General features: G+C 35.2%; 3 protein-coding genes across 3 annotated transcripts; 2 read left to right on the top strand and 1 right to left on the bottom strand.

The window, feature by feature from the left end:
• The first annotated feature begins 4,997 nt into the window (after positions 1-4,997).
• Positions 4,998-6,825, top strand: LOC126778296 (transcription factor BTF3 homolog 4-like). The gene is made up of 2 exons (XM_050501793.1): positions 4,998-5,113; positions 5,209-6,825. The coding sequence occupies exon 2, from the start codon at positions 5,232-5,234 to the stop codon at positions 5,778-5,780; it is 549 nt and encodes a 182-aa protein (XP_050357750.1). The 5' UTR covers positions 4,998-5,113; positions 5,209-5,231; the 3' UTR covers positions 5,781-6,825.
• A 1,292-nt stretch (positions 6,826-8,117) lies between these two features.
• Positions 8,118-11,542, top strand: LOC126778196 (TGF-beta-activated kinase 1 and MAP3K7-binding protein 1-like). Its single transcript, XM_050501658.1, has 6 exons — positions 8,118-8,416; positions 8,758-8,892; positions 9,007-9,124; positions 9,664-9,919; positions 10,263-10,419; positions 10,952-11,542. The coding sequence occupies exons 1-6, from the start codon at positions 8,280-8,282 to the stop codon at positions 11,520-11,522; spliced, it is 1,374 nt and encodes a 457-aa protein (XP_050357615.1). The 5' UTR covers positions 8,118-8,279; the 3' UTR covers positions 11,523-11,542.
• Positions 11,543-13,803: 2,261 nt separating this feature from the next.
• On the bottom strand, positions 13,804-18,936 carry LOC126778213 (26S proteasome regulatory subunit 10B). Its single transcript, XM_050501690.1, has 9 exons — positions 18,765-18,936; positions 18,472-18,591; positions 17,481-17,617; positions 17,265-17,363; positions 17,030-17,179; positions 16,619-16,742; positions 15,969-16,179; positions 15,122-15,287; positions 13,804-13,948 (listed from the first exon to the last, which is right to left on the bottom strand). Exons 1-9 carry the CDS (start codon positions 18,853-18,855, stop codon positions 13,871-13,873), a joined length of 1,176 nt encoding a protein of 391 aa, XP_050357647.1. The 5' UTR covers positions 18,856-18,936; the 3' UTR covers positions 13,804-13,870.
• Positions 18,937-19,306: the final 370 nt, after the last annotated feature.

The following is a 19,306-nucleotide window of genomic DNA, read 5'->3' as shown; positions in this document are numbered from 1 at the left end:
TGAGGGACGGGGAAAAGGGGGATGGGCAGCAGCGTCCCCCCTCCCATAAACATCTTACCCCCTACTGCGCTCGCCAACACGCCTGCCCAGCGCGGCGAGTATGGGCAAACCCCTCCCTAAATGGCAGATGCGCCCAAAAAAGGCCCCCAGTTACCGGCAAGCCCGCTAGGCCCGACCAAGGTAGCGGTCGCGGTATCGGCAGGGCAGGGGGTGCTAAGTATCACCGGTTCACGGCAGGCTACCGTATAAAACGACTGAACATGGCAACGTATAATGGACGCTCGATGAGGCTGGACCATCACCTCGCCGAATTAGAAGTAGAGTTAAGTCATATAAACTGGCATATACTGGGGTTATCTGAAGTCCGAAGACAGGGGGAGGACACGATAACTCTAGAGTCCGGTAACTTACTCTACTTCCGCGAAGGTGATAACCTCTCCCAGGGTGGTGTCGGTTTTCTAGTCAAAAAGGATCTCATTAGCAGCATTGTGGAAATCAGTAGTGTGTCGAACCGGGTAGCGTACCTTGTCCTAAAACTTTCCGACAGGTACTCCCTGAAGGTTGTACAGGTATATGCGCCAACTTCGACATACTCTGATGATGTGGTCGAAGCGATGTACGAGGACATCGCAAAGGCCCTCAACGACACCTCGAGGGCCCACTACAATGTTGTTATGGGAGACTTTAATGCTAAAGTGGGAGTACAAGATAGCGGTGAATCGAAAGTCGGACCTTACAGCTTGGGCTGCAGAAATCACAGGGGGCAAATGCTGGTAAACTTTCTCGAAGCGCAGGGGCTTTTTTTGATGAATTCTTTCTTTCAAAAGAAGCCTCAGAGGAGGTGGACCTGGCGAAGCCCCGATAACGTGACAAGGAACGAGATAGACTTTATCATTTCGAATAAAAGGCACATATTTAGAGATGTTTCAGTGATCAACAGGTTTAATACCGGAAGTGATCACCGCTTGGTTCGAGGCACTCTAAATATCAACTTAAAAGCCGAAAGATCGAGAATGATGAGGTCTACTCTCCGACCTACCATGCTCCAAGCTGCTCAAGGCTCCGAAAAGTTCCAAATGGAACTTCAAAATCAATTCACCGCGTTGGAAACCATAAGCAGCATTGATGAGAGAACCGACACGCTGGTCAAAATACTGCAAAACACATCCCGCAAGTGTTTTCCGCCACAGAGAAGAGACAACGCACCAAAACTCTCTGCTGAGACACTCGAGCTCATGAGAAAACGACGAGAACTACCATCGTTTTTGTCAGATAAGGCCTTAAACCGAACAATAAAAACGCTGACGCGACGCGATCTCCGACGCTCCAATACCCGTGCCATCAAGGCTGCGATTGAGCAAAATCGGGGATCGAAAGTGTTCGCTCGCAAGTTTGGGAGGCCGCGTCTGACAAAACTTAAAACTGAAAATGGTGGGGTCGTTACCTCTAGGCCTGAGATTATCGGAGAAGTAGAGAGGTTTTATGGGCAGTTGTTCTCTTCAAGATCGGATAAACCCATGGGAATCAGTATTAATGACCAGCGCGCCCCTCTTATGCGCCATTACTCCGAGGAGCTCCCGGTCGTTGACCAAGGAGAGATTAGGGCGGCTCTAGAACAGCTTAAAAACAACAAATCTCCGGGAGATGACGGAATCACAACAGAGTTGCTTAAGGCAGGCGGGACTCCGGTCCTGAAAGAGCTAGCAAGCCTCTTTAATTCCGTCATCCAACATGGCAAGACCCCGGAAACGTGGAGCGGGAGTGAGGTGGTACTGTTTTTCAAGAAAGGTGATAAAACCCTCTTGAAAAACTACAGACCAATCTCCCTCCTGAGTCACGTGTATAAGCTGTTCTCAAGAGTCGTCACGAACCGTCTCGCCAGACGACTTGACGAGTTCCAGCCCCCAGAGCAAGCCGGCTTTCGATCAGGCTACAGCACCGTGGACCACATCCATACTGTTCGGCAGATTGTGCAGAAGACCGAAGAGTACAATCAGCCGCTGTGTATGGCATTTGTGGACTACGAGAAAGCCTTCGACTCCATCGAAACCTGGGCAGTGCTCGACTCATTGCAGAGATGTCATATCGATTGGAGATATATCGAGGTACTGAGATGTCTGTACAACGCCGCTACAATGACTGTCCACATCCAGGACTGTAAGACGAAGGCGATCCAACTGCGCAGAGGGGTGAGACAGGGGGATGTAATATCCCCGAAACTGTTCACCAACGCGTTGGAAGACGTTTTCAAAACGCTGGATTGGACTAGGTATGGAGTCAATGTAAACGGCGAGTACATCTCACACCTTCAATTTGCCGACGATATCGTCATCATAGCAGAGTCGCTGGAACAACTCACCGAAATGCTGCGTAGCCTAGGCGAGTCTTCCCGGTGTGTCGGTCTCGGTATGAACTTGGACAAGACCAAGGTCATGTTCAATAGGCATGTAGTGCCGGGACCGATATACGTCGAGGGGAAACCTCTCGAAGTTGTTAGTGAATATACCTACCTAGGACAGATAATACAAGTCGGTAGGAACAACTTCGAGAAGGAAGCCGATCGAAGAATTCGCTTGGGATGGGCAGCATTTGGCAACCTTCGTCAAGTCCTCAAGTCGTCTATACCGCAATGTTTGAAGACGAAAGTCTTCAACCAATGCGTCTTACCTGCCATGACATACGGTGCCGAAACGTGGACACTAACTGCGTTACTAGTCCACAAATTCAAAGTCGCTCAGCGTGCTATGGAGCGAGCTATGCTGGGAGTATCTTTGAAGGATAAGATCAGAAATGAGATTATCCGGAAAAGAACCGGAGTCACCGACATAGCTTGCAAAATTAGCAGGCTGAAGTGGCAGTGGGCTGGTCACGTATGTCGTAGGACCGATGGCCGTTGGAGCAGACGAGTCCTAGAGTGGAGACCGCGAATCGGCAAGCGCAGCGTAGGGCGCCCTCCAGCCAGGTGGACCGACAACCTTAAGAAGGTGGCGGGCATCAACTGGATGCGGAAGGCGGAGGACAGGGAGCTTTGGCGCACCTTGGGAGAGGCCTATGTTCAGCAGTGGACAACGATTGGCTGTTGATTTGATTTGATTTGATTTGATGCACTATGTACTTTTAAAAATGACAATAATTATATTATGTTACGTACTATACTATATACAAATATACTGAACAACTTTTATAGTAACTTTTTTTAACATCTTTGAAAATACGTATACACGTAAGTAAAACAGTAAAAAAATAAAAACAATAGGTAAGTATTAAAAAGTTTTAATCGATAATTATTTGGGCATCGCACTTTCGTTCAGAATATTCTCATCTGTCACCGCTTACGATAAGTGCACGCGAACCGTTCAGAAACGTTTTAGCGTAACCTCTATCGCTCGACTATCGACATCTTCAAATATTAATAGTTGTCATAATCAACATGATGGCGCGAAGCGATCGCGTTGACAGCTTTATATCCCGCCATTTTGGAGTGCATTTAGTAATACTGGATAAACATTTATCGGTTAAGTCGATGTTATGATGAGTGGTGTTTATTATTGTTACTAAGAGCTTTCTCGGTAACCATCGTGATATTATTCATTTTGCGCGTGTAACTTATATTTTTGTTATTTATGCTTTGGTACATTTGAAATACATTTATGAACTGGTGTCATTGACTTTACTAAACGACTACGCCAAATTTCGATAATTAAAATAAATAAATAGATACTGATTGAGTAATAAATTGTTTTGTTTACTTCCATATAATTTCATGCTTACTTAAACACCTATTTAACTGGTATTTTTTACCCTACTTGGCAACCCTGAGAAAAACTGACGTAAGAAATTAATCATTTTTTCAAGTTCCAGTTCCTTGCTATTTTTATTATATTTATATAAAATATCGTGTAGCCATCGTTTTATTTCCAAGTTGCGATATTACTCGTACCACACAAACTTTTATTTTTTATTTTTTTTTATTAACAACCGAAGTCATTTTGGAATTTGCAAAAATACATTGCGTTTTAAAAAAGTTACAAAATACTGACTAATACACCATAATAGTGACGTTTCATTTATTAATTAAGGGTTATTCATAGCACAGAAATCATGTAAACATAATATCTTCCCTAATAGTTTATAAATTAGGAGAGTTTCGCTCTCGCGCCACAAAAAGCACGTAAAACGTGTCCGGACTCATATTTACACACAAACGACTTTTCGTGCTTTCCGAAGCTCGGGAGTGTAAACACTACTAACTTCCAGACCCCGGACTGCTATGGAATTTTTTTCTAAATAAAATCCCAGTAATTTTTTTCAATGGCCCGATCCGGATTTGATACCATAACCTCGGGGCTTAGTCTTACAATCTAGCCAAAAGACCAAGAGACACTCAAGTATATCGACGTAGTAATAGTAGTATAATCGGGAAATGATTACAGTACATTTACTTATGCAAGAGAAACATTGTACGTCTAAAAGCTTACTCTTTAATATAATATCAGAATGTATTTTTTATATTTAAAATGGTATTTCTATGAATACATTTTTAAGAAAATTTAATTATAACGATGAATAAAACAATTCAAAAGATTTGGAACAATTTGTAATTTCATACTTAGTGCGACATCTATTGTGAAACGGCATTGATATAAATTATAAGCGCTGGCTAACGCCATCTTGTAACGGACATGAACATTAAGAAATGGTGAAATGTGGAATACATTTCCACATTTTAAGCAAGTTTAAAAGCAAAAAAAAAACATTTAAAATATTTTAATATTACTTATTTAAAAAATATATTTTAATGTAATTAAAAACAACATCTCTGTTTTGTAACTTTAAACGTTATATAGTTTTTTTCTCAAATGAATAAACATAACAATTATTTTTTTCATAATAAAATATATAAATAAATAGTATTAATTTATATTTTACAAGGTATTTTTATTCGTATTATTTTACTATACGATAATTTAATAATATGTAATACTATAGTGTTGCAATTGTTAAAAAGGAACGAATTTTCCGCAGTGCTGCCAATTTCACGACGTCAAAAATCAGAAATAACTTGTCTCAAATCCACCATTTTCCCTTTGTAACTAACCGGTGTTCAAAACACGTGCGTACGATCAAGTTACATGGAATACAATTGTGATCGCGTCTGAAATCAACATATAAACAATACTAAAAAGTGCTCCGTGTTTTTATCGACAGGTGTCGCGTGTTAAAATAGCAGAATGAACACCGAGAAACTCAAAAAATTGCAGTCACAAGTCCGCATAGGCGGCAAGGGAACTCCGAGGCGTAAGAAGAAGGTCGTCCATGCGACCGCCGCCACAGATGACAAGAAACTGCAATCATCTCTCAAGAAATTATCAGTAAACACTATCCCCGGCATCGAGGAAGTGAATATGATAAAAGATGACGGCACAGTAATACATTTTAACAACCCTAAAGCTCAGGCATCGCTTGCGGCGAACACTTTCGCTATCACCGGTCATGGAGAGAATAAGCAAATAGCTGAGATGCTCCCCGGTATTCTGAGTCAACTGGGACCTGAAGGGTTAAATCAGTTAAAGAAAATCGCGTCGAGTGTGGCGCCGCCGAAACCTCTCGACGAGGACGACGAAGTACCTAACCTCGTTGGTAATTTTGATGAAGCGTCAAAGCAGGAAGCTAAGGAGGTAGTCACTGAGGATAAGGAAAAGGAAAAAGAAAAGGAGAAAGAGAAAGAGAAGGAAAAAAAACCAGAAACAGAAACCAAAGCGGACAAAAAAATTGATTAAATAGACCCCATGAAAACATCTAGTTTTTAATTTTGCTCACCTGATGAAGTGAACTTAGTGGGTTTCCAAAGGCATTGAGGTGTGTCTCAAAGAAATATTGGTTTTGTATTTTATGTTGTGTTCCTAAATAGTTGCGTTCCAGTTTTGAAGTTGTTGGTGATGGTGCCTAGCGGAAGGGACACTATTTTTTTTAGCTCATGACTTTGGAAATTCTCTGTACAGCCAACTCGATAAATGCTTTTTATGCCATGCACTAACATTTATATTGTAAAATTAAAATAATGGACTTCCCTTAAATAGAAATAGTTCAAAGTACCTATTAAGATATTGGCTATATAGATACTGCATAGTATTAAAGAATTATTGCATAATTTTTTCTTTTCACAGCACAGGAAATAAAAATATAATTATATGTATAGTGAAGAAAGGTGTCAAGTGCACCTGTTAATATTTTATAAAAAAGGATTTTTCTAAAGTTGTTGATTCAAACTGGTATAAAGTATATGCTTTCTCATTTCAAACTTAGGTTTAAACAAAGTGAATTTAGTCACAGACAGCTCTTTAGGATAATAGAGCTAACATTGTATAAAAAAAAACCATTAAAATTAAAAATGTAAAAGATCGGGTTCACAGTTGTGTAAGAACATGACATAAACTTTGATCAAAGAAAACATTGTTTCATTTTTAGTTAAGTTATATGATTCATAATCTGTCATCATTTTTTATCTGTTACAATCATAAAAGGTTAAGTGGGCTGATTAATCAGCCTATGAGTTGTGTCTGCGGGCAAAGGTGTCTTCGCTTAGATCTTATTCCACCAATCTGCTCTAGGGGCTGCTGAAGTGACTTCACAATGCTTTCCTTCACCACTGAGCAGAAGATAAATTAATAACACAAATTAAGTTTATGAAATTCAGTAGTTGCCTGATTTGAACCTGCAATCTTTGGTTAAGATTCACATGCTCTAACCACTGAACCATAACCCAACCAATGTGTCCTTACTCAAAATTTTAATCTACCAAAAATAATTATTAAAAAAATGATATTAATGTCGTTTCCTTTTAATTCTTTTTTAAAATTACTACATTCCAATTTAAGAAATTAGCAATTTTTTTTAAGTGCATAACATTTTTAATTTAGTCTGCAAATAAGCATTCAAGTTGACACCGAAATGACTTCTTTCTCAAATGCAAGGAAATAGATTTGTATATCTATGTTGGCATTAATACAAGATTGATAACCCTTTGTCACAAAGTCCAAAAATAATCTTGAATTAAATATCTTTTAACAATTTGATTTAATTGATGAAAATTATTTGCTCGACGAGAGCTATAATTGCAGGTTATAAGTATAATGCAGCGTGCGTAACGTGTTTTTACCGGCAAATTTTACTTAGGTTATTTCATTAATAGGCACGGCTGATAAAGTTCTAAAATAAATATATTATTGTTCGTGTTTTGTCAACGTAAAATACATTTCATAGATTTGATAGAAATAAAATCACCTTCGTTTAATTATTAAATAAACATGAATGCATATATATATACATATTTAATATTGATAATATTATTTAACTAAATTGTGCTCATTTGATACTTTTAAATTTTTTGACCCTTGATTGTGGGAAGTGTTGGTTTCCGTTTTGCGGTTATTAAATTTCGATAATATTGTTTTTAAGCGAGGAATATGTGTAGGTAAAAATTGTAATATATGTTAAATAAATTACTTATATAAATATACATTTATATTTATTTAATAGATTAAACAGTCTATTAACATGTATGTTCTGTGGATATAAAAGAGCTTGTAATCATACTTTCTTCAATATAACTTAGATAATTAATTATGTAAAATCCAAAATAATTAATAATAACCTACCTATTGATCGTTTCTTTCAGGATTTAAAATAGTGTAGTTTTTAAATTCTACATATTACAATATTTATAATTGACCTATTACATTCATTAAATTATGTAATGTAAACAAATATATCAGAAAGTGTAGTTTTATTATTATGCTTTTTTGATGAAAAATTAAACAAATAAAATATCTCACTTTAAAAAGTATACTATGTTATTTTTCATGCTTACAAATTATATAATAAAGTAAACAAAAAACATAATATTATCTTTTAATTTATTTTTCACCTATTTAATTTGTATGAAAATTTATTGTTATGTTTTATATGGTTTTAAATTATTGTAAAATTAAATTAGAAAAAATATTTTATAAACTATTGGCAACTTTGAATAGAAATGAAAGTTTCCACTTGAATCCAGTCATTAAATCCAATTTAAGAAGCAAATTTAGCATAGGTAGTTTGAGTTTTGACAACTATACACGCCAGAGGAGGAAAAAAAGAGTTTTGACAATTCTTTTTCTCAATAGAATTTATTTTGATATGTCATTTGAGATTGAACCCAAAACCATTTAATAATAGTCAAGTTACATGTTTCCCGATAAATTTATTTTTTAATGTAGTATTATTAGGCGACAGAAATGATTGCGAGACCATGGACAGATGATTTACCGAAATGTCGGAATACTTGCGTAGCGTCTTATTTCTCACCAGTAGATGGAAATCCTGGTTCAAATGACGATTATTTTTGTTTTTATTGTCATACAGAAGATAATTCGTAAGTACATACGATATATATTTTTATATCAATGTTATTATTACTTATAATAGACTAATTAGTATATGCGTATTTTAGTAAAGGATAAGTTTAATTAATAGTAAAATTAAAAATAATATGTGCAGGCTTGACTCTAAATGAGCTAGTATGAAAAGGTAATCTAGAATAAAATTTACTAGGATAATTAAAGACTAATGAAAAAGAATAATGATGTAATGTAAAAAGTTACATTACATCTTGACATTGTTTGTGTTATAAGCAATGTAAGAAACTACTACTAGTTATATTATTTCCATTATTTTAATATTTAAAATGTTATAGATTATATAAAACACTTTCAGGTGTCTGTATGGCGTGTTTGAGCCACACAATGGCTTGGATGCGGCAAGATTTATTATGCAGAGAATGGCGGCTGAGATTTTATTCGCCCCACCGTCCAATAGCAACACTGACGAAGAGATCAGGGATAAATTAAGGTTATTTCTACCTATATATAAATCAATAAAATATGGGCATGATAATATATTTAATTATTAATTTACATATGTTATATCAAATGTTACGATTTATAATCAAAATATTGATAATAGGAATGCATTTGTGTCTGTGGAGAAGGCATACATAGAGAACTATGATGGCATGATAGCTGAACGAACCAGCTTACAATACAGGCTTCAGATATTAAAAGGGCACACACATACAACACAGGTGACACACTTAATGATTATATATTATTCTTAGAAATAGTACAAAGTGTATCAATGTGGTAGAATTTTATGAAAGACTTCGACTGAGTGGGTTATATCTACTCACAAACAGCAATACTGCAATATTGCTGATTTCTAGTAAGAGGATCGAATAGGCCATTGTAATTACAGGCAGGAGTGAGATTATATGTATATATGGTGATTGGCAGCCAGGGGATGGCAAGTAGGGGTTTATAATTCTCAAAGTTGCACTGTTTAAATTTATAATATAAATTTAAAAACCCATTGTGATAATTTTTTTTGTTCAAATATTAATTGAAAAACAATAGCAACTTAATAAAGGCGGGTTAAAACCTAATAATTTTTACTTAGATGAACGTTTGATGTAACAACAAATTTCAGATGACAATCTGGACATATCCTACTACTAAGATTAGTCAGTCAATCTCGTCATGACCCCTTTTCCTCGTCCATCCTGATATGCTGTTGGTATCCATACAATATAATTTTTAAGATTAATAGAGTTATTTTATATTTCAGATGTCGGATAATATTCTATTTCGTTTGAAAGAAATTGACCAACACCTCTCCGGAGGTGCCACTGTTGTTATAGCACTTGTACACAACAATAAGTTGTATGTTGCAAATGTTGGTGAGACCCGAGCACTGTTGTGCAGGACCGATGATAACTCAGTGTTGAGGGTTGTCCAACTGACAGTTGACCACAGTTTGAACAATGAGGATGAATTGTTGAGGCTTTCACAATTGGGCTTAGATGTTAATAAACTTAGAAACGGTAAGCAACTTAAATTTAATTAAACATATTTTTATTCAGACATGTACGCTTATATATTCAAATTACATTCAGAAAAAGAATATGCAAAATATCTCATTTACTGGCCGGTTAAAATATAAAGTATATAATCAATAGGGCTGCCAGTTCTTAAGTATTTGACCTATTATATGTTTTTAACTATAATTTTATTATATATTTTTAACTATAATAAGTATAATCTTATAAGGTACGGTATCATGTTTCTTGACTACATCCATTCTTATTTATCATAGATTCCAAGGATTCTGCCTGTAAATTGTATCACGGTCAAATTTTAAAGCTTGACAATTATTATGATTCCCAGCACAATACCTCGGCAATCAGACTGGAACAAGATGCCTAGGTAACTACCTAGTTAAGGGGCTATATAAGGCCTTTCCAACAATAAGCGCTGCTTCCTCGGAACCAGTGGTAGCAGCTCCTGAGATACATGGACCTATTGCTCTGGACGAGTCATGCAGGTAAGGCTTTAAATTTAAAATAAAACCTTGAAGAAGTTTCTTATAAAACTCAAGACATTTAATGAAACTACAACCAAAGACATTGGCGATGGTGAACCAACCTTGATAACTAAGATGTTATCGATCTTGTACCTGTAGTTACACTGGCTCACATACCCTTCAAACCTGAACCCCAATAATACTAAGTATTGCTGTTTAGCAGTAGAATATCTGATGAGTGGGTGGTACCTACCTATTTCAATCTTTAAGTGTGTAATGAAATTAACAAGAATCCTATATAATAAAAGTTAACCTATGTTTTCTACTAACAACATAAAAAGTTAATTACTTGCTCCGATACATAGGATTTACATAATTTTTAGGTATAGTTCTAATTTCTGGCCCTCTTATTCCTTTCAACTCGCACATATACATCTTTATCGGTTAACAAATATTTAAGTTTTTTAAGCATTCAAATTAATGCATGAGAAAAACATGTTGGATATTTTTTTTTATTATATTTAGTTTTAAGAGTATGATTAAAACATTCCAGGTTCCTTGTCTTAGTCAGTGCTGGTGTTTACAAACGCATCCAAGAAGTACGAGGTAACAGCGAACAGACGAACAAACAACTATCCCAAATCATAGTAGAGAACTTCCGCAAACAAGCTGACTTTAAGAGTGTCAGTCAATCCGTTCTAGAAGAAATCGAGGAAGAATTTTTATCATATTGTGTAAAGAATAGCTTAACGCCAAAACCGAATACCCACGTTACATTATTGATACGTAATTTCAATTTCCTTCCCCCCATCCCTCAAAATGACACTTTAAATACGGTTCAGAAACAAAACGCATCTGTCAGATTCAATCCGATCGTTCAATCGAAATCGAATACACTTTTGAACGAAATGGATTCCGAACCGTATTCGTCTGGATCGAATGATTTTGATAAGAACGATTCGAATATAGACACGAATCGATCAATCGAATCTTCATCCGATATATATCCAATTCGACCGTATGACAAGGACAGACGGATTAAAGGTTACGTTGATTTTTCATGTTATTATGAAAATGTAGAAAAGGCCAGAAAGAATGGGACTTTGCCTAGTTTTATTAAATAAATTAAAAAAAAAAACAGTAATATCATTGCCTTATTGAAAATAACGTTAAAATATATTAAAATTTATTAATAAGCTTTGAAAGTTTTAAGTGAATGTAAATTTAGAATATTTAATGGATATCTTATTACCGAAATTAAAAAAAAAACTATATCTCGATACAGGGTTACTTAATGTCTATCAGCGGAAACATTTAGAATGATTGTTTTAGTACCTTTTAAGTATTTAATAAACATTTTGACATTTCGGCGTGTACTAAAAATCAATGTTGCCACATATAATATTACAAATTAATTTGACTTTTTAATTATATTTATTTGTTTTGATTTCTTAAATACAATCTAGTCAGTTATTAACTAACGCGCACCATAGACGCTATTGCTTTGATTCTTAAGCATTTGTTATAATTAAATTGATTGCTCATTATAGCGCCAATGTCACGTATATAGGAGATTGCATGTATTTGATTGTTATCTAGTCTCCGCTCGTGTAAGGGAGTACATAGTGGAAGTATAAAGTACCTTATTTATTTATAGTCAAGACGTGTAAGCGTAACAGACAAACAAACTCATTTTCGCATTTATAATATTGATAAGGAAATAAATTTCAATATATTATTTATATGTTTAAGGGAATGTTAAGATGTTACATGTAATGGTTTCTATTTATTTGTTTAGGTTTGTAAAGGTAAGAACTATCTTATACTACGCTCTGCTTTTGTAAAGGGTACATGAAACTAATATTTATTAATTGGGTAACGAGTATCAGCACGTTCCTTCAAATCTCTCTTTAACACGTTAGCAGTCTTGGTGTACCGTATGTGGTATACGGGCTGCGGTTTCGTCGAGTTCGTGTACCCTATAAGGCACACGAGCCATGTGTTACTCTACGGGCCTTTAGACCACGGACTTCTCTAACAATATACTCTACTGATTCCTCAATCTCTGGTCCGACTTCTAAATATCCATCCCTCCATCAAATATCCAGAAAAAAGAAAACACTTTTACGTGAGTAAAATGTCGTGAACGTGAAGATTTTCACTAAATATTGTGATTATTTAGTTTATATATATTATAGTATCAATAAAAATTGATACTATAATTATTATGAAAAGCGACGAATTTGACTGCCTCGGAATGCACGTAAAGCCGTTGGTCCTGCGCCTGAACTCTTTTCGATCGTGTCGGATTGTCGTCCCATCAGATTATGCGTGTGAGAGCATCTGTGTTTGCGCACACACTTGTGCACTATTCTCCTGCGTAGTTGGCTAATCTCTCTTGAGATTGGCCGCCGTGGCCGAAATCGGTCCGGAATCCTATCGGCTCCAGTCCTATTAATCATTATAATTGGGGGTAGAGCGATATTTTTTGGTCGTTATGAGTCCCTGGTACTCGCTATAGGTACACGATAATTTTAATTTATAAATCCGTGTACCGTGTATCGGAACATTTGTATGGGGACTGTTAACGTGTTACGCTTGTATGGAGATTGTAAAAGCGCCATCTAAATTTCATACATTTTAATGGAAACTTATACACTAATATACGTTTTACCTACGAGCTCCCTATTATGTTTATAAACTCCTATACATGTCTTATTTATTATACGTGACATTGAAATTACATTTTGCTCAAACAACGCATAAACACACCAGAAAAAAATTAACAATTTATTAAGAAAAGTATGTTTTGTGCAAAGTATTAACACAAGATTGATAGCGTAAATCCAGTATTATATTAAGGGTAATATTTTGTGAATGTTATTTATTAAATAGAAATATAAAAGCAAAATTGTTTTTTTTTTTTTAAAGTACTATTATTAATAATAATTTATTTATTCAAGTAACAACTCATATACAAAATTACAAAAAAATTAAATAAACACTACCATCTTCTACTTATACAATTTACTGGTTACGCTGAAACTTTACGACAGCGGTTTATAAATATACAGTCTAGCCTGTTAGCTACCATGATTAGAATTTTGTTTGAGCTGGCCCACACCCTGTGAACCAAGGATGCATACTTTTTTCGCATTAATGCGTAAAAACATATATGCGTCTTAAATATTTATTATATTATTATTAATTAAATAAAATTTATATTAAATATTAAGTCAATAAAAAAAGACTTTATTTTTATTGACACAAAAACTATTGTCAATAAAAAAAAAGTTTACCATTAGGATAATGAAGCGGACAGACTTGTGCAACAGGTCTGCACTCAGCTTTACCATTGGTAAAAGGAACTACAAAGGAACTAAAATTTAATAAATAAAATCCAGAGAAATTTAAACTAAATTTATTAAAAAATGAATATTAATGACATTATAAATGTATGTTAATATTATAATTACACCGGCTTGTAATCCAATTTGCTTTCAAGTTTTTTGTTATCGGCCACCTTTCTTACAGCTTTCATGAGGTCCTCCTGAGAATTTGAAATGTATAATTAACTAATTGCTCTAAGTACCAACTGATCAAAAATATTGTTGATTATTTTGTGTATAAACTATTACAATTTTGTCCAAAGATATTCTCCATCTAATGTACCAATTTTCATGATCAACGGTCAAAAGGTTTCCAAGTCTTTTAAATTCGAACCTATATATAAAATCTATATTTTATATGTACAGCTGCATATTGTATTTTTAATGTCAACATATTTTGTATCGTGCTGTTGTGTTCCTTAAATAAATAAATAAAAATAAATAGCTATTAGAATTCGCGGCTTCATGCGCATGGAATTCGGTATGTGACCAAATACACATTCTATTATTTTTTATAACAACAGATTGAAGTAACAAGACCCATATACAAAACATTAGTACATACAATTTTAAAATTGTATAACTTGCCCACAAACCTTTATATCCGATTTCACCCTTTCGAAGGGTGTCTTAATAAAAAAAGCCAATTTTTACTCGGGGCTCACGCTTGCTTCATACAAAATTTTTATCAAAATCGAATCAGTGGTATAGCCGTAAAAGTGTACAGATAGTGTTACTTTTGCAATTATAATAATATTGTTATCAATTAGTATTATATATTATTAATTATATATTATTAATATATATATATTATTATATATTATTAATTAGTAGTGTAACAATATTAATCTATAATGTACCGTCTGTGTGTCACAATTTAATGGCTTAAACCAACGAAACGATTCTGATGAAATTCGGCATGAAGCTAGCTCGAATCCCAAGGAAGGACATAGGCTACTACTTTATACCTAACACCTTTTTTTTATAGAATAGGAAGGCGGACGAGCATATGGGCAACCTGATGGTAAGTGGTCACCAACGCCCATAGACATTGGCTTTGGAAGAAATGTTAACCATCTCTTACATCACCAATGCGCCACCGACCTTGAAATGGAACTAAGGTGTTATGTCCCTTGTGCCTGTAATTACACTGGCTCACTCAGCCTTCAAACCGGAACAAAACAATACCAAGTACTGCGGTTTTGCGGTAGAATATCTGATGAGTGGGTGGTATCTACCCAGACGAGCACAAAGCACAAAGCCCTACCACAAGTAAACCTGCCCCAAAGTCAAAGCCCCGGGAGTAAATTAAATGAAACAGTAGTGTATCGTACCTGTATAATGTACTCCCGCTCGGCGCGGATAGCGAACAGACCGGCCTCCGTGCACACGTTGCGCAGGTCGGCGCCGTTGAACGTGTCGGACAGCTTCACGACGGCCTCGTAGTCCATCTCGCCGTGCTTCGCGATGGGCGCCGCGTGGATCTTCAGGATTTCCAGCCTGACATTCAAATTTATCAATCAATCAACAGCCAATCATTGTCCACTGCTGAACATAGGACTTTCCCAAGGTGCGCCAAAGCTCCCTGTCTTCCGCCTTCCGCATCCAGTTGGTGCCCGCCACCTTTTTAAGGTCATCGGTCCACCTGGCTGGAGGGCGCCCTACGCTGCGCTTGCCGATTCGCGGTCTCCACTCTAGGACTCGTTTGCACCACTGCCACTTCAGCCTGCTAATTTTGCAAGCTATGTCGGTGACTCCGGTTCTTTTCCGGATAATCTCATTTCTGTTCTTATCCTTCAAAGATGCTCCGAGCATAGCTCGCTCCATAGCACGCTGAGCGACTTTGAATTTGTGAACAAGCCCGCAGTTAGTGTCCACGTTTTGTTTCATTCAAATTTAATTAAAATTAATTAACACTACCGTCACACACTGTAAATTTCTCACTGCTGGGCTAAGACTTGGGATATATATATAGGGATATTTAATTTTTACAAAAATTATTTAACAAAAATTAAGCAAATTCAGTGAAGCTCGCTTGGATTTGAATCTGCAATTATTGGTTACGATTCACGCGTTCTAATCACTGAGCAATCTCAGCACGATTTCCTATTTAAGGTGTTATCACATTGACACTATTTAAGGACGCTCGGTCTTTAAATAAAATTATTGTATTTTTCTCACCGAGCCTGTTCGTTTGGCAGAGGTATCTCAATTTTCCTGTCCAGTCTCCCTGGACGGAGGAGGGCGGGGTCTAGGGTGTCAGGACGGTTCGTGGCCATGATGATCTTGACCTGACCGAGCGAGTCGAACCCGTCCATTTGGTTTAGAAGCTCCATCAGAGTACGCTGGATCTCACGGTCAGCGCTCGTACCCTCAGAGAAACGTCGGCCACCTGGAATGGATATTAAATTCTGTGACGTCATTTATTTATAATCAACGACTTTCAAAAAGTCAAAGCTTTTACTAGAAATATTTTTAGGGGGGTGATTCGTGAGACAGTGCGATGTTTTCTTCTTCCTAATGACAAATCAATGATAACGGAAAGAGAGAAATCATGTTTAACTGAAAAGAAACAACTAAACAATGTTTATTATAGTTAGACCATTATCTATTAACAAATTCATTCCATAAACTTTGGCATTTGAGCTGAAGCCGACACCCCCCCTTTTCCGCTTTTATCTATATATTTTTTATTTTAATCAAGAAGGCTCTTCCCTTTAAATCATCAAAACACAAAATTAAATTTAATATAAGGCTACCACCAGTTTCGAATATTGATTCTAAAAACAATATATAAATATATAGTCTTGTACAATAAATATTTAACTCACCAATAGCATCAATCTCGTCCATAAATATGATACAAGGCTGGTGGTCCCGAGCGTAGTTGAACATCTCACGGATGAGACGAGCTGATTCACCAATGTACTTGTCCACTATAGCCGATGATACAACCTACAAATTTATATTTTTCTCTGTAATTTTCAATATTTTACTCTTGATTTTCCAACCTAGATAAGTGATACTGCATTTTCATGCTTAAATTGTGTTAACAAGTCATCATTTGCTTGTCGGTGAGGGAACACGTCTCAAGTAAATCTCCCCATGAATTTAATGAAAATCTTAATCGATGGATTAAGGAACCAAGCTCCAAAACTCTTCTCCTCAATAGGACAGGAGTAAATCCCAGAAGGGGAACATTTAGAGGCTGTCACTTGACTATGGATAAAAGAAAGGCATACCTTTAAGAAGTTAGCATCAAGTTGTGATGCAACCGCTCTGGCCAGTAAAGTTTTGCCGGTCCCAGGAGGTCCATACAGTAAACATCCCTTCGGTGGTGTAATGCCAACACGGACAAATAATTCTGGATTCATCAGAGGCAGTTCTATAACCTGAAATATAAAAATATTAATTATATTATATTATGAGCCAATTAAGATGATCAAAATCTAGTTCTGTAATAAAAAACTGGCTTACTTCTCGCAGCTGTCTGATCTGTTCCTGCAGACCACCGATAGCAGAGTATGTGACATCACCGGGATCTTCATGGCTCATGTTGTACACGAGAGGATCAACCTAGAAGTACAAATCAAAGAAATTCATTAAAAAGACTGGTTTTTTTTTTTTAATAAATTTTTAATTTTTTTTTGGAATGGTTCATATATTGTAAGTTAGAGATAACATAACATTTACCTCTCTTGGTAAATGCCTCATGATTGTCAGTGTTGTCATATCCAAAGCAACTCTTGTGCCACCCTTCAGCTTATTTTTGTCTAATTGACGACGGCACCCTACCACATACCGTGGTCCATTTGTTGCCTTCACAATAACTGAAACATTATAAAATTACATACAATATATATAATTTACATAAGATTTGAATATTGAAAAATTTAACACAAATATTCTAGAGCTGAGATTTACAAGGATAATTAATGAAATAAAATAAAAATATTTATTTTTCACATATAATTGAGATGGTGATCAATATTACCTTATTTTAATGTTTTATTTTAAACTTTACAACAGACATATTGACGTTGTAATTCAATAAAAAATAAGTTTGTTTGTTCTAAATATATGACAAGCCAGTTGGCATGGTTGGTAGATGCCAACTTGCCTTTCATGCCAAAGGTTGTGGGTTTGATTCCCACCCAGGACAAACATTTGTGTGCTTGAACATGACTGTTTGTCCTAAATCTGGGTGTAATTATCTATATATATATATATTTATATATATAGATACAAAATATATGTATTTACAAAATAAAAGTAGTAATCAGTTGTCTGGTTTCCATAGTACAAGCTCTCCTTAATTTGGGATCAGATGGCCGTGTGTGAATAATGTCCTAGGATATTATTATTATATATTACAATTTGTATTCCAAATGCTCTATCAATTGTACTAGTAATAAAGTATAGAATTGGGTTTTTTAAGTCATTTGTAAGTCATTTCAAGCAATATTAGAAACCGAACTATGGTAGATACCATAATTAGTTTTCAGGTGAACAACTACCTACCCACAATCAGCAATATTATAGAATAAAGTTCTTGCTCGTTGTTTATTTGGTTAAACATAAACAAACAAAATAATTTTAATTATAACTAAACTATATTCATCTTTAAATTTTCTATTTAATGATAGTTGCTATTTAGACACAAATATTATAGAGTATTACTTACATTTTTCTTCTGTTAATTGCTTGAGAACCTCACCAACAATCTGTCCAACACTTTGTAAAGCTTTTAAATCGTTTTCGCTCTTGTCATATTGCTTTGTTAAATCTTTTAACTGTTCACGCACTGAAAAATGTACAATTACATCGTAAATGTTTTTAACTTATAGATAATATAAATATCATATTAGATATTGAATATAGCAAATAAAAATACTATTTGGAAACATGTATTAATGATCTATATTTTTATTAGGAGTATGTGATGAGTCGGCAAAATCGAATTTCATTTTTACTTACTGTCTTTTAATCTTGATTCGACTTCTTTGTGTTCCATTAACTTCTTTCTATAATCTTGAAAAGCTTTTTCTCTCATTGTATCCACGGCCATTATGTTGTATATTTAAAACGGTACAAGTTTAATTAATACAACCCTATCGCTACTAAATGATTATTGTAAATTGTTTGACTTTGACAACTTAAAACAGGTGACAGATATTTTTCGGACAGATTAAAAATTTTGCAAGTTGCAATAGTTTTGTGTTGGTTGCCTGAAAGAGATAGCTATGTAGCGATAAGGTCGCCAAAATTGTGCGCTACTTTAATTTAGGATGTATCCATGTTTTTTTTTTCTCTTTGTGGTGTACAATAAAGTATAAAGTAAAATAGTATTGAGCAATTTTACATCAAACGTAAATGTTAAATCATTTAACAGTTAATTAGTGACGATTTTGTTATATTTAAATTTAAATGTCATTGAAAATCTAGCATAGATAAACGCTATAAAAAGGAGAAAAAAAATCTCTTTTAAACTTATATATCCGTAATTAGTACATAGTTGT

The sequence above is a fragment of the Nymphalis io genome, chromosome 25 (assembly GCF_905147045.1).
Source record: "Nymphalis io chromosome 25, ilAglIoxx1.1, whole genome shotgun sequence".
NCBI lineage: Eukaryota > Metazoa > Arthropoda > Insecta > Lepidoptera > Nymphalidae > Nymphalis > Nymphalis io.
Note: the sequence above shows the minus strand (reverse complement) of the source record. Positions and strands in the feature narration are given on the sequence as shown.

Coding starts and splice junctions, on each gene's coding strand:
- LOC126778213 (XM_050501690.1), bottom strand. CDS start 18,855: ATGGCCGTGGATACAATGAGAGAAAAAGCTTTTCAAGATTATAGAAAG. Junction 18,592..18,764: donor CGAATCAAGATTAAAAGACA/GTAAGTAAAAAT, acceptor TACATTTTTCAG/TGCGTGAACAGTTAAAAGAT. Junction 15,288..15,968: donor CTGCCAAACGAACAGGCTCG/GTGAGAAAAATA, acceptor TTTGAATGTCAG/GCTGGAAATCCTGAAGATCC.
- LOC126778196 (XM_050501658.1), top strand. CDS start 8,280: ATGATTGCGAGACCATGGACAGATGATTTACCGAAATGTCGGAATACT. Junction 8,893..9,006: donor GAGATCAGGGATAAATTAAG/GTTATTTCTACC, acceptor TATTGATAATAG/GAATGCATTTGTGTCTGTGG. Junction 9,125..9,663: donor GGCACACACATACAACACAG/GTGACACACTTA, acceptor TTTATATTTCAG/ATGTCGGATAATATTCTATT.
- LOC126778296 (XM_050501793.1), top strand. CDS start 5,232: ATGAACACCGAGAAACTCAAAAAATTGCAGTCACAAGTCCGCATAGGC.